The sequence below is a fragment of the Lithobates pipiens genome, unplaced genomic scaffold (genome assembly GCF_037356315.1).
Source record: "Lithobates pipiens isolate NorthernLeopardFrog02 unplaced genomic scaffold, aLitPip1_a1.2 Scaffold_16, whole genome shotgun sequence".
Classification (NCBI taxonomy): Eukaryota; Metazoa; Chordata; class Amphibia; order Anura; family Ranidae; genus Lithobates; species Lithobates pipiens.
The window spans coordinates 365,957,734-365,973,717 of record NW_027507748.1 but is presented as its reverse complement, the minus strand read 5'-3'; the positions used below and the strand labels follow the sequence as shown (position 1 = coordinate 365,973,717).

Below are 15,984 nucleotides of genomic sequence, written 5' to 3'. Positions count from 1 at the left end.
CTGACTGTGCACCCATTAGGGAGAATCACCCTCTCTAGTTGTCATGTTTTGTCATTATTATTGGGTTGTTCCCAGAAAAGTAATAGAGGGGAAATCTTCCAATGGGGACACTAGTTCTGGTGACCTCGGGGTCCCCAAGGAATTCCCTAAATTTTTAAGGGATTTCTTCTCACTTCTTGTTTAACCACTTGCTTCCCCACCCATAGTCAAATGATGTCTGCATGTCGGGAGCTGATGCGCGTGCCTGGTGGCCGTGATGTCCGCTGGGCACCCGCAGGTAACATAGCAGGGATGTGGATCTCTGTGTGTGTTTTAAATTGGGATATTTATTATAGCAAAATGTTAAAAATATAGTTTTTTTTCAAACTTGTCACTTTTCTTTTTTTTTATAGCGCAAGAAATAAAAACCTCCAAGGGGATCAAATACTACAAAAAGAAAGCTCTATTTGCGGGAAAAAATTTGGGTACAGTGTTGCATGACCGCGCAATTGTGGTTAACTATAGGACAGGAAGTAAAGGGAAATCTCTGCAATGGGGCACAGATGGTGAAAAAATATCTGACAGGGGTTATAACCTTACCTTACTCTTTCCCAAATGAAAAAAATTCTTTGCCTATAGTTCCACTTTAACACCTTAGCTCATGTAGAAATCAAGCCCCTGTATAAAGAGTAAGGCCGCGTACACACAAGAGGATTGTCCGTCCAACTTAGTCCGCTGAAACGTGTTTCAGCGGACAATCCGCTCGTGTGTGGGCTTCAGCGGACTTTTTCAGCGGACAGTCTGGCGGACTAAGTCTTTCGGAATTTCCGTAATATTGTCCGTCCAAACTTGGTTTCAGCGGACAGTCCGCTCGTGAGTAGGCTAGTTCGACGGACTAAGTATGGCGCATGCTCAGAAAGGATTTACACGGCCGAAGGTTGCATTGCAGTGTATTGGACGTCGAATTTCTAGTCCCGTCGTACGTGCCGTACACGTCATCGCGCAAGCTTTCAGCGGACTGTCTGTTCGTCGTGTGTGGTCAAGTCCGTTCATTCAAAAGTAGGACGGACTGTCTGTCGGATTGTCTGACGGACTTAGTTGGACGGATAGTCCGCCCGTGTGTACGCGGCCTAAGCCTTAGATTCAAGGTGCCCCGATGTCCAAAGAAAACTAGTTGATTAACAAACCTACTTGAAGGCACTACAAACTGCTTCCATTTTGTAGCTATTGTTAATTTAATAACCTTTGATCACCTTGCATGTTCACTAAAGGGGCTGCCTCACTATAATGATAATACATGACGTTGTACATATTGCAACATGTCCCACATTACTTTGCTATGGTATCATCTGATGTGCATTTTTCTTTTGTATAGAGCTACATTTCTCCAACACTACCAATTACTATTTATCAAAGAAATTCCCAGACCTTTGTTTATTTCACAGCTTTTAGAAAACTAGCTGGCTTCATTTCATTCATTATTTTTTTATCTTGGTACTTCACCTCATCCTTCCCTTTACCGAAAACTAGCCACGTTTCTCTATCATGGATCCACTGTGAATAGAGAAATATGCGTTTACCTGTCAAGTTTTGACTTTTTTTCTGACGTAATAATCTTCAATTCACCATCTGTCTTTGGTCTTCCATATAGTGCCAGAGATTCTGTCTAAAGAAGCAAAATTACATTGAGTCAAAATGCTGACCATCTTCCCATGAGACAATAGTGAGGGCACTCATCTGACCTTTATTCGTTCTAATTCTACTGTTTCCTCAGATTCCCATCTCACTGATTAAATTCATTTTAACAAAACCATCACGGTTTTAAATTTAATTAACTAGGAAACTTCAGGCAATATATTTATGTTATATTATAAGGTTTCATAATATTTTCTGTGTTTAAATCTTCTATAGATATAGCCAATTTTCATTCAAGAACATACATTTCCAGGAGTGTTTGGCAAATTTCTTTCTGCTCAGATACCCTAATTTTAATGCCCATCTGTATTTATTAGCAGGATAAAAATACATTTTAACTAGAGCTTGAGTTTCGGCACCTAAATAAACTTAAAGCGAACCTTTACTTAAAGCCGATCTTTGAGGAACTTTACAAGTCTGAATGAAAAATTAATGGTGTGGCATAATGTGTTTGAACAGTTTAATTAAAAAAAAAAATCCACCTTTTGTCATAAAACAAAACAAAACAATCCAGTCAGTTGACTTTACCCAGACAGAGAATGTCATCAGTCTGCTGCAGGCATTTCTGCAGTCTCCCCCACCGATCAGACTTCAATATTGTAAAGTAAGTCAAAAGTCACAAGTTGAGAGGCTGCAGTAGAATCTGATCTGTGGCAGACATTTGTGAACACTAGCCATTAACTGCTCCAACACCAGAATTTACATATCTATGTCAACTCTGAACCAGCATCTCTAGGGAGCACATGATAATTTTAAATAACGATGATGTCATCCTTCTTGAGAAAAAAAAAAGCAGAAAAGGGCTTTTTTGGGAGGATGGGGTAATTTATGAGCTTTGAGAGAGGGACTAAATCTCTTTAAGTGTTATAACTACACAGTCCTTAGCATACTTAGCATGTATACACGTAATATGAAAAAAATATCTGACGTTAGGTCCATTTTAAGCTAAACTGTTTCAAATTTCTTTTTATTTATATTTTAAAACATACATCATCTTAACATTTATCTAATGATACATCATACATCATATTAGCATTTATCCACAATTCAACACTCGAACACTCCTTCCCATAATAGAAAAAAAAAATGTAAATTAAAAAAAAAAAAAAAAAATGTCCTCTCTTTCTCGCTCCATTTTTTAGTCGATTATCTTTATCTATTGCTATTTGTTCGAATTTAGTTATTTGTCTGTTAATTCTCGTTTTAATTGGATCAATAAACATTCTTAATTGAAGATATTGTAGCCATTTGTTTTTAAATTCTTGTCCCAGATCCTGGAATATTGGCATTTTGCCGTCCACCAAGATTTGTATTACCCGTTCATGCTCCAATATATTCCATTTTAGGTATTTTGTAACTTTTAGTGGTGGCTCAAATTCAGGATTGGAAAATAATGGAGTCATAGGTCCTATTATAGAAGATAGGTTTCCTTTTTTTAGTGTGGCATCCCAGGCTTTTAATGTGGTTTTTACAAAAATTGGTAATTCCTTTTCTTTCGGTCTTAAATTAGGTTTTATCCATGGTAGATGTTTTCTTTTTATCCCTACCATATCTTCCTCTAAATTAACCCATTGTTTATTGTTCGCATTGTGCTGCCAATCTATTATTCTCATCAATGATGCTGCTTGCAGATATTTAAAAAAAATCAGGTAATGCTAATCCTCAATTTTTTTTGATCTAATTAGTGTTTCTCTGCTTACTATAGGAGTTTTGTGGGACCATATAAAACTTCCCACCGCCTTTCTCAGGTCCCTCATAAGTCTTTTTGATGGTATTATAGGTACCGTTTGAAAAATATACAACATTATTGGCAATATTTCCATCTTTACAATAGTTATTTTCCCTAACCATGAATATGTTATTTTGTCATATTTTTCTAAAAAATGTTTTATCTTATAAACTGTCGTATTATAATTCATATCTTGCAGTTGCTTTAAATCTTTGGGAATATGTATTCCCAAATATTTAATCGCGTCCTGTTTCCATTTAAATGAGAAGTCCTTTTGTAGTACTGTTTGTATATTTTCCTCTAACATAATGCTCATCAACTCAGAATTATCATAATTTACTTTAAAATTACTCAGTACCCCAAAGCTATTCAGTTCTTTTATTAAATTTGGGATTGTTATTGTAGGATTAGTTACATATAATAGTAGGTAATCTGCATATGCAGCCATTTTATATTCCTTACCCTTAACCTTTATCCCTTTAATGTCCTTATTTTCTCTTATGGCTTCCATAAGATGCTCCATCACTATTACATATAGCAATGGGGATAAGGGACATCCCTGTCGTGTTCCATTTAAGATCTTTATATATTCTGATAAAATTCAATTTGTTCTAACTTTGCTCTTGAGTTATTGTATAATGCAATAATCCTTCCTAGCATTTTTGTTCCTATTCCTATCTGCTTTAATGCTTCTTCCAAGAACGAAATCTCTTTAAGTGTTATAACTACACAGTACTTAGCATGTATATACGCAATATGAAAAAAATATCTGACGTTAGGTCCATTTTAAGCTTAACTGTATTCCCGAGCCCAAGGCAGGCCATAAACAGTGTGAATTTCCTTCCTGCAACTGTGAGTTGCAGGAAAGTAATTCACACGATTCCCCCATCAACACAGACTGTTCTGACGGGGGAATCCCTCCTGCCGAGCCATTGTCTGCTCATGGAGAGGGCAGGCAGGGGAAGCCATCCCCACCAGGACAAGACAGTGATTATTGCTAGCGGCCATAGCAGCCACTAGCAATATTTGCAAGTGAATCCAGCAGAGTTAATTTTCCCTTTTCTATGTTCCCTTTTCATCTACCTAAACCAAGTTTTGAAAGGATGTTTGCATTTTCAATCAAAACAATATGATTTAATCATCACAGGCTTACCAAATGTTCAATAGATAACTGGAAGGTGGTAAGTTGCTTCAATGTCTCATTGTCCCTTTTAACCTCATTAACACATTGAGCCAAATCCTAGGGAGAAACCACATACATATTTTACATATTAACAGAATTTTTCATACATATACAATAGTATAGCTAAGAATTTCAGGTTAGTTGGTTAGTTTATAATGCTCCAGCACTGAACATTTTAGTTCAATATTCTATACACATTACATATATTCTTTACCCTCATGGCATCCAGTGCTTGCTTTAAATTCTCCTTCTCTGTTGGTTCCACTGTGTGTTTTACCAGCTCCTGCATGGAATAGGCAGAAATCTATGAGAACTTGGGCTATATAAGTACTGTAGCTCAGTAGACATTCATCATAATAAACAGATATTAGTACCTGCAGCAAAAGATGATACTTTAAAACTCGTTGCATGGGCACCATCAACAAATCCCGTAGAGAGAACCGACCATTATTTGCTCTTTGAGAACATTCCTGCAAAACCAGTGATATATCTGCTTTAGGTCTTTTGCATAAATGGAAATGTTAACTAGAACATTTATAAAATATGCCTGGTTGCATTGCTAACTGAAATAAAGTTACCCAATAGACATGAGATTATTGGTGCCCGATTCAGCTGATTATTGTGAGACCAGCCAGTGATTATACTGTATATCATACTATACATGTAGACAATACGTGAACTGCAGATACCACTTGGCTAACCGATATCAGTGAAAATCAGTTTTCTGGCATAGATTCCAAGATTCTGGGATTTAGTAGGACACATGTCAACTTTGCCAAACCACATTTCTTCAAGTACAAAGTTACTTCTTCCTTGCTATGGATAAAAAAAAAAACTGGTGTTTCCCAGCTCACAGTCTAGGCATCCTAGAACACATGAACTCTAGTTGCCAATCATAACTGCATAACCCCAAGTGTTTGGGACATTTCCAGAAGTATCAAAACTTCTATTTCTATGTACACAAATAATTAAATTTGTTTCAGATCTAAACTCATTTACAATACAAACAATGGCTTTAATTTATGAATCAGGAATATGCATGGATTTGTTTCCCCTATTGATTTTCTTTCACTTTGTATTTATTGGGGGGGGGGGGGAAATGAAGGCGTTACCGATACATAGTATACAGAAAGATACAAAAATAAAGATAAAGGAACAACACTCAATACAGGGGTCTCTCTCCCAAAACCAATAGCTGTGAAAAATAACCACTTCAGCCTTTGTAAAGAAAATAAACCAAGACAAGCAAATGGGTATGCAAAAATAAGGAGGAAGGGGGACAAACATTGTCCATTAGAACAGGAGTTACCCGATTGGTAAATGATAAGATGGTATCATAGGAAGACCAGGGAGATAACCCCCCACTAAAACTCATGCTCCTCTGGAACCTAAAAAGGGAGTCCTTAAAGATATAGACATTTGTGCTTATTACGTCTTCATTCCCTCCTCTGAAATATTAGAATATGCACCATTTGCTATTCAAGAGAGCAGAAAAAGAAAAATCCAAAAGGAAAAGAAAATTGGAGTAAGAAGAAGAGAAGAAAGGAAAGAAAGGCAGAAAGAGAAAGCCGGGAAATAGGGGAAAGGAGGGGAACAAGATCAGGAGGAAGAGGAGGAAAATCCCCCGTCTTGCTCCATCCTGCCCCAGGGGCCCATAAGATACATGACAGGCAGAGTGGAGCCTAATGTGTATCTAAAAAATGGGACCCCATTTATTTTCTTTACCCCAACTATGCTGCCTTTTCCACCCCCTCCACCTTTCATAGAAGACATACTACAGCTTAAGCATTACTACTCTACCCAAATAAAAAGGTTTTGCCATTAAATGAAAGTCAAACTCTATATTTTAATCAGAACTGTATTTTTCATGATCACTAGTTGGCTTTCTGTTGGCATTTAGAAACTGGAGTCCAGTTTAGAAAGAGATATCAAAGTCACTTCACATTGAAGAAAAATGGCATGGCCCCCCACCGGTCCATTACCAGGCCCTTTTAAAAAAACAATTGCGTGGGGGTCCCCCCAAAATCCACGCCAGGCCCTTCAGGTCTGGTATGAATTTTAAGGGGAACCTCGAGCCAAAATTTTTAAAAATAGTGTAGGGGTCCCCCCCAAAATCTAAGCCAGTGACATTTATACAGTAGTCAGTGGCTATTTTTAGCTCTGAACGCTGTATAAATGTCAGTGGTCTCGAAAAGGTGTCAAAAGTGTCCGATCTGTCTGCCGCAATCCCAATAAAAATCGCAGATTGCCACCATAATAAGTAAAAAAAAAAAATAATAATAATAAAAATGCCATAAATATATCCTCTATATTGTAGACGCTATAACTTGTACGCTTATTGTGAATTTTTTTACCAAAAATATGTAGAAGAATACATATCGGCCAAAACTGAGGAAGAAATCATTTTTTTATATTTTTTGGGGGGATATTTATTATAGCAAAAAGTTAAAAATATTGTTTATTTTTTTCAAAATTTCTGCTCTTTTTTTGTTTATAGCGCAAAAAATAAAAATCGCAGAGGTCATCAAATACCATCAAGAGAAAGCTCTATTTGTGGGAAAAAAAGGACATCAATTTTGTTTGGGTACAACTTTGCGCGACCGTGCAATTGTCAGTTAAACCAAATCGCAAAAAATGGTCTGGTAAGGAGGGGGGCAAATCCTTCCAGGCTGTAGTGGTTCAAAAAAAAAAAGTCCCACGGTGTCCATTCATCTTCAATCATATTGCCGACGACCTGAGAAAAAGAACAAAAAAAACCTGAAAAACACCACCTTGATGGGAGGCTCCCGCCGACTGGAGCCTTTTTGCACTGACAGCTCTTATATAGATGAGGGCAGGACCACCCGATGATGTAAGCAGGTGACCCCGCCCTTTCTGACGCCATGTGACGTCACATAACGTCAGAGGGGGTGGGGGTACCGTTTACCTCTCCAGATGGCCCCGCCCTCAGCTATATAACAGCTGTCAATGCAAAAAGTGTGCATTCGCGGGATGCCTCCCATCGAGTTTTTCCGTTTTTTTTTTCTCAGTCCGTCGGTGCTGTGATCGAAGATGGATGGACATCGCAGAACTTGTCCCAAACTGACTCCTGTCATTTTTACTTTTTTGACACTTTTTTGGTAAATGTACCCGATACCCATTCACATAGGGGGGCTGGGATCTGGGGGCTTCCAGATTCCGATAAGCCCCCCGGTCGCAGACCCTCACAATCACTGGGAAAGGGTTGTGGGGAAGAGGCCCTTGTCCCCATCAACATGGGGATAATGTGTTTTGGGGGACCCCAAAACACCCTCCCCATGTTGAAGGCATGTGGCCTGGTACGGTTCAGGAGGGGGGCTGCTCTCTTGCCTCCCCCTTTTCCTGCAGCCTGCCAGGTTGCATGCTGGTCTACATTTTGGCATGGGGTTCCCCTTAATATCCATACCAGACCTGAAGAGCCTGGTATGGATTTTAGGGAGGACCCCAACGCCATTTTTTTTTAAATTTTGGTGTGGGGTTCCCCTTAATATCCATACCAGACCTGAAGGGCCTGGTATAAATTTTGGGGGAGGGGGGCCACGCCATTTTTTTTAAAAATGTGGTGCAGTCTTCCCCTTAATAGCCATACCAGACCCAAAGGGCCTGATAATGGACTGGGTGGGGCCACGACTCACACTGTCTTTTTAAATTATTTTTAGCTATATTTCTGGGATCCAGCAATACATTACAGCCACGTGCAGTTTTAAATGACATTTGTTCCTTTACACATGTCAATTTGCTGCTCCCATTCATAAACCTATGTACGGCTGCTATGTAAGCAGCTTAACATAGTGTGGGGCATGGACAGGTGCATGCTTTGGCCAATCAGCAGCTGGCAATGCACTGCGATCTCACAGTGCATTGACGGTCTCATAGTTCTTTATGGGGCATTCAGAGGGCACTCAAATTTCCCACAAATGCCCCATAATGTTCTAAATTCGGCGAACGGGCAAACAAAAAAGACTTTTCAAAAAAGAGTACCCATCACTACCTATTGCTATCATAGGGGATATTTACATTCACTGAGATAACAATAAAAATGATAAAAAAAAAAATATATATATATATGAAAGGAACAGTTTAAAAAAAAATAAAGCAAAGGAAAAAAAAAAAGCACCCCTGTCTCCCCCCTGCTCTCAAGCGTCGGTCTGCCGTCATATGTAAACAACATGTGAGGTATCAGTGCGAAGGTCAGAACGAGGGCAGTAATTTTAGCAGTAGACCTCCTCTGTAAATCGTATGTAAAGTGGTAACCTGTAAAGGATTTTAAAGATGTATGTAGTTTGTCGCACGTTGGTGCGCAATTTTAAAGCATCATATATGTTTGGTATCCATGTACTCGGCCTAAGATCATCTTTTTTATTTCATCAAACGTAATATAGTGTGTTTTAGTGCATTAAAATTAAAAGTATGTTTTTTCCCCAAAAAATGCGTTTGAAAAATCGCTGCGCAAATACTGTGTGAAAAAAATGAAATACCCACCATTTTAATCTGTAGGGCCTTTGCTTTAAAAAAATATATATAATGTTTGGGGGTTCAAAGTAATTTTCGTGCAAAAAAAAATATATATTTTTTCATGTAAAACAAAGTGCGTCAGGAAGGGCTTTGTCTTCAAGTGGTTAGAAGAGTGGGTGATGTGTGACATCAGCTTCTAAATGTTGTGCATAAAATGCCAGGACAGTTCAAACCCCCCCCCCCCCCCCCCAAATGACCCAATTTAGGAAAGTAGACACCCCAAGCTATTTGCTGAGAGGCATGTTAAGTCCATAGAATATTCTGTATTTTGCCACAAGTTGCAGGAAAAAAATACACTTTTTTTTTTTTTTTGCACAAAGTTGTCACTAAATGATATATTTCTCAAACATGCCATGGGAATATGTAGAATTACACCCCAAAATACATTCTGTTGCTTCTCCTGAGTATGGGGATACTACATGTGTGAGACTTTTTGGGAGCCTAGCTGTGTATGGGACTCCAAAAACCAAGCACCGCCTTCAGGCTTTCTAAGGGTGTAAATTTTTGATTTCACTCCTCACTACCTATCACAGTTTAAGAGGCCATGGAATGCCCAGATAGCACAAACCCCCCTCAAATGACCCCATTTTGGAAAGTAGACACCCCAAGCTATTTGCTGAGAGGTATGGTGAGTATTTTGCAGACCTCGCTTTTGTCACAAAATTTCAAAAATTGAAAAAAGAAAAAAAAATGATTTTCTTTCTTAATTTTCAAAAACAAATGACTGCACAATTACCAGTTAAAGCAGCGCAGTGCCAAATTGTAAAAAGTCCTCTGGTCTTTAGGCAGCCAAATGGTCCGGGGCTTAAGTGGTTAATTAGCACTGAACTCTTATCAAATGTAAAGCTTTATCTATATCATAAACGCATCATTAGGCACAAAATATTATCCCCACAAACCTTTTAACAATACAATGCACAATAAAATCTGGAGAACATGTTCAGTTTGTCTTATCACAAATTACCTCAAGCTTCATCTTGACATCTTCGTGTTCATGTGATGTTTGATCCAACATTTTAGAGGCAGATTCTACTTGACTACAGTATGTACCATAAATTAGAAACCTGTTGGATGGAAATACCATATATGTAGGTGTTGCTTTTAAGGAATATATTTCATAATCCCAAAACGAAATACTAGTAAGTGTAAAGAACATTAGGATTGTTAAATTTGTGTAATGTACATAACAGTTATATGGCAGTCACCTAAATGTACATAGATTGGTTTAGAAAATAATCTAGCCATCAAAAGATCATCCATAAACCTGAAAAATATATAATCACAGTTTCATGTGATTACACGCTTGGGTTTATACCCATGCAGTGGTACATTATCTAAACGTTTCATGATATAAAATTACAGTAACTATTATGAGATGATACTCTGTTTGTGCTATCACAAAAGCTGAACAGCCCATGTAACTGTGTCCACTATGAATATGAAATACACATCTACCTAATATTCATATGTCGAAAAGGGAAGGAACACTTTCTGGTTCTTATGAAAGTTTACACAAACATAGACAGAAAAATAAATTATCAAAGCGTAGTAGAAGAAAAACAGCTTCAATTTTGAATGTTAGAATATATCCTTTTGACTATGATTTACACATTGTGGAGAGTCTACCTGGAGCAAAGCTTAGATGGGGTTTATTTAAAGTGTTTGTTACGGCAACACTTCAAATTCCTGATATGTGCCTGCTGTACCATGTACTTGCATGAAAAAGTATCCTGTTGTCTTTGTATCACTTCCTTGGTGTGAAATCCCTGGTGTTCCTGCCAGTCCCTTTGCGTTCCTATTAAAAACTGACCACACTAAGCATGATAGCACAGCGTGGTCACTTCTCTAGCTATGCTAGGAACTCTGTGTACTCTCCTCCAATGATCAGATTTTTCCTGACGTGCCCCCGCTTCACAGCCATTCACTGGCAAGCTCAGTGTGCTGCTGCTTCTCCACCCTCCAGGTCGTATGCAGCTGAGAACAGAGGGAATGTGATCACTTACAAAAAAGGGAAAAACAAATATTTATAATTTTTTTATATCTATACAAAAAGGCTTTGCATTTCATTTCTATTTTAAACTGTGTTGTTTTACAAAGTGATTGTTTATAAACACTTTAAAAAGGGAAATACCTCACTTTACAGCCCTCCCTACTAGGGCTCATTCACAAAGGTGGCAGCCCTTGCTGCACCTATGAAAAGTGATCCGAGGTGGATTGCTTTTCAGAGAGTGGTACAGGAGCAGCTGTTAGGCATGCAAGAAGCCATTCTGTTACCTCCTAAATGCCTGGTTATTTTGACAGCTGAATGGGCCTTTTGAATGCAAAAACCATATTGAAACTGCGAGCCTACCCCATCTGGCCGCTGTTGCATTTTTAGGGGAGAAGCAGTAAAATGGTAGTTCAACTGCCTATTTTTACTGACAACACTGTGAATGACAACTTAAAGGGGTTTTAAAACCTTCTGTAGTGATTCAGCCCTCCGGTGCCCCCATTTTACTTACCTGAACCTGGTTTTCTTCTCCCCGGGGACAAGCACACCATCTCTAGCTGATGTCTCATGTACTGATTGGATAGATTGATAGCAGCGCAGCCATTGGCTCCTGCTGCTGTCAATCAAATCCAATGATACAGGCGCTGGGGGCGGGGCAGAGTCCTGCTTCCTGTGTCAATGCACACAAAAGGAGGAATTGGGAGCGCGCGCGTTCTCCCCCAGAAGAGGATCGGGACCACTCTGTGCAAAACAAATTTAACAGTGGAGGTAAGTATGACACAGTGGAGGTATTTAAAAAACAAACAAACAAGGGTTTAGTAACCCTTTAAACAGTTGAGCTAAGAGAGACAGATGCTGTGGGTGCAGAGGAGAGAGCCATTTGTAAGCCTGGGCTCCAGACTCCTTGTGCAATAAACTTTACAAACTAAAGCACAGTTAGGGATGAGCTTCGTGTTCGAGTCGAACATATGTTCGACTCGAACATCGGCTGTTTGCCCGTTCGGCGAATTCCGAACGTTATGGGCCATTCGCGCCAAATTCGTGTGGCGCTCACGGCCCACAATGCACTGCGATGGCGCAGTGCATTGCTGGCTCATGATTGGCCAAGCATGCACTGTGACCCCGCATGCTTGGCCAATCACAGCGCCGGCAGCGAGGAGAGCCATGATTGGCCACAGGCAGGATGCCTGTGGCCAATCATAGCTCAGGCTGTGTAGTACACGCCCCACACTATATAAGGCCGCCAGCGCGGCGGCCGTGTGTAGTGTGTTGGCGTCTGAAGCAGTTAGTGGGTGTTCTGTGTACCTTCAACACAGTATACACCGATCGTTATCGGCCGATTTTTTGTTCTTGTTCTTCTGTAGTGGTTGTTGTCTGCGTGCCCTGACGGTATTATACATCGCTATATTCACCTATATAGCTAGCGATATATCTATCTTTTATAATAGAGCTTGCAGTCAATGTTAGGAGCTTGTGCGTGCTGTCTGCGTGCTCTGAACCCAGTATACACCACTATATCCACCTATATAGCAAACTATCTTGCTCGTTTTAAATAGAGCTTGCAGTCAGCGGTAGGAGCTTGTGCGTGCTGTCTGCGTGCTCTGAACCCAGTATACACCGCTATATCCACCTATATAGCAAACTATCTTGCTCGTTTTAAATAGAGCTTGCAGTCAGCGGTAGGAGCTTGTGCGTGCTGTCTGCGTGCTCTGAACCCAGTATACACCGCTATATCCACCTATATAGCAAACTATCTTGCTCGTTTTAAATAGAGCTTGCAGTCAGCGGTCAGAGCTTGTGCGTGCTGTCTGCATGCTCTGAACCCAGTATACACCGCTATATCCACCTATATAGCAAACTATCTTGCTCGTTTTAAATAGAGCTTGCAGTCAGCGGTAGGAGCTTGTGCGTGCTGTCTGCGTGCTCTGAACCCAGTATACACCGCTATATCTACCTATATAACAAACTATCTTGCTCGTTTTAAATAGAGCTTGCAGTCAGCGGTAGGAGCTTGTGCGTGCTGTGTGCGTGCGATGAACCCAGTATACACCACTATATCCACCTATATAGCAAACTATCTTGCTCGTTTTAAATAGAGCTTGCAGTCAGCGGTAGGAGCTTGTGCGTGCTGTTTGCGTGCTCCGAACCCAGTATACACCGCTATATCCACCTATATAGCAAACTATCTTGCTCGTTTTAAATAGAGCTTGCAGTCAGCGGTAGGAGCTTGTGCGTGCTGTCTGCGTGCTCTGAACCCAGTATACACCGCTATATCCACCTACATAGCTCTTCTCTATTTGAGCCATCTGCCATCTGCAGGAGTTAGTGGAAGTTGTGTGTGCCTCCAGCACAATATACACTACCCAATTGCTGTTTTTCCCAACTCCCTTAGGCCATTACCATGTCTGGAAGGCCAGCAAGGAGAGGCAGACAGGCGCGAGCCGATAAAAGAGGGCAAGCAGGCTCTGTGTCTAGAGACAATAGTGCTGGTCGTGGACGCGGTGCATCGTCATCATCAGCACGTGGCCATGGGACACGCTTGTCCTTCTTTTCGGCAGCTGGACATGTTGAGCCGCAACATGCCAACGACTTGGTAGAGTGGATGACCAAGCCCTCTTCATCCTCCTCATCCTCTCTCACCCAGTTTAGGGTACTAGCAAAGCAGCTGCCAACGTATCGTCTTCCCTCCTCTCAATGTCATCATCAGTGACTCCTTCCCTAGACCCACCACGTCCTCCTGAGAAGTCTCATGAACTCTTTGAGCACAGTGTTGGGTACATGCTCCAGGAGGATGCCCAGTGTTTTGTAGGCTCTGATGATGATACTCAGCTAGAGGAAGGCAGTAGCATTAATGCAGAGAGAGGGGATGCTCAAGAAGGACAGCAATCTGGCAGTCATGTTCCACAAGCTGCAGCATACTGCCAGGTTTGCTCCAGCGATGAAGAGGGAGGGGATGTTGAGGGCACTGACTCCACGTGGGTGCCTGGTAGGAGAGAGGAGGAGGAGGAGGCACATGTCCAACGAGGCAGGATGCCCTCTGGGGGCCAGCTTAGGGGCAGCACACCGACTGAATCACACCGCAGAGCTCCGCCTGTGCAGGGCGCTGCCTCTGCGCGTTATTCTAAAAGTTCTTTGGTGTGGGCCTTTTTTGAGACGAGTGCATCAGATCGCACCGCTGCTATTTGCAACATATGTCTCAAGCGTATCTCGCGTGGCCAAAACATCAGCCGCTTGGGCACCACATGCTTGACCAGACATATGTTGACCTGCCATGCAGCTCGTTGGCAAGCGTACCTCAAAGACCCACACCAAAGAACAAAGCGGACCTCTCCTTGCTCCTCATCAGCTGGGATCTCCAACCCCACTAGACCTTCAGTCCTCTCTGAAACCTGCTCTGAGAGGAATGAAGGTGTAGAATTAGGTGTGTCACAGCCAAGTGCTTCCGGGCACTCTGCTAGCAGTACACCCACGTCTGATTATAGCAGGCAAATGTCCCTGCCCCAGCTGCTGGACCGGCGAAAGAAGTTTACTCCCAGCCATCCACATGCCCAGCGGTTGAATGCTAGCTTGGCTAAATTGCTAGCACTTCAACTGCTGTCTTTTCAGTTGGTAGACTCGGCCCCCTTCAGTGAGTTTGTACAATGTGCGGTTCCTCAGTGGCAGGTCCCCAAACGCCACTTTTTCTCACGGAAGGCGATTCCGGCTCTCTACCGGCATGTGGAAGGCAATGTCCTTGCCTCGCTGGACAGGGCGGTCAGCGGTAAGGTGCATATTACCGCTGACTCATGGTCCAGCAGGCATAGACAGGGACGTTACCTGTCTTTCACAGCCCATTGGGTCACTCTTCTGGCAGCTGGGAAGGATGCAGGACAAGGTGCAGTAGTGTTGGAGGTTGTTCCGCCACCACGCCTCCAAAATGCTACTATTGGTTGTGACACACCTCTCTCCTCCACCCTCTCCTCTTCTTCTTCCTCCATGGCCTCTTCCAGTGCTCTTTCCTCAGAACCAGCGGTGCTCCATAGGCGTTCCAGGGGCTACGCAAGTACGCAGGCAAAACGATGCCATGCCGTGCTTGCACTGGTTTGTTTGGGGGACAGGAGCCACACTGGGGCGGATGTTTTGTCAGCTCTGCAGGGGCAGGCCGAGAGGTGGTTGACGCCACGCCAGCTTAAGCCAGGAATGGTGGTTTGCGACAATAGCACCAACCTCCTCTCCGCCCTCCGACAGGGACAACTGACCCATGTGCCCTGTGTAGCTCATGTCCTTAACCTGGTGGTGCAGCGGTTCTTGGGCAGGTACCCGGGCTTACAGGATGTCCTGAAGCAGGCCAGGAAAGTCTGTGTGCATTTCCGCTGATCATTTAATGCCTGTGCTCGGCTGGCTGAGCTCCAAAAGGAGTTGAACCTGCCCAAGAACCGCCTTATATGTGACATGCCCACCAGGTGGAACTCAACGTTGGCCATGCTGCAGCGGCTGCATACACAGCAGAGGGCCATCAGTGAGTACCTGTGTGACTACGGCACCAGGACAGGGTCAGGGGAGCTCGTTTTTTTCTCACCACGCCAGTGGGGCATGATCAGGGATGCATGCACTGTCCTGTCACCGTTTGAGGAGGCCACAAGTATGGTGAGCAGTGACAGTGCATGCATCAGTGACACTGTACCTCTTGTCCACCTCTTGGAGCATATGCTGCATGGAATAATGGACAGGGCACTTGAGGCAGAACAGAGGCAGGAAGAGGAGGACTTCCTTGCCTCTCAAGGCCCCCTTTATCCAGACAGTGTTCCTGTTGTGCCATCCATCACACAGGAAGAGGATGAGGAGGAGGAGGATGAGGAGGAGGAGGATGATTGTGTCAGCATGGAGGTGGAGGCT

The 15,984-nt window shown here is 42.2% G+C and overlaps 1 protein-coding gene across 1 annotated transcript in view; it reads right to left on the bottom strand.

The window, feature by feature from the left end:
- VAV1 (vav guanine nucleotide exchange factor 1) overlaps positions 1-15,984 on the bottom strand; it is a 125,555-nt gene that overhangs the window by 32,991 nt on the left and 76,580 nt on the right. The window contains exons 9-13 of the mRNA XM_077482066.1: positions 10,084-10,183; positions 4,961-5,056; positions 4,801-4,869; positions 4,557-4,643; positions 1,560-1,645 (exon numbers count right to left, since the gene is read on the bottom strand). Of these exons, the coding sequence (XP_077338192.1) occupies positions 1,560-1,645; positions 4,557-4,643; positions 4,801-4,869; positions 4,961-5,056; positions 10,084-10,183 (438 nt within the window). The remainder of the gene's footprint in view (positions 1-1,559; positions 1,646-4,556; positions 4,644-4,800; positions 4,870-4,960; positions 5,057-10,083; positions 10,184-15,984) is intronic.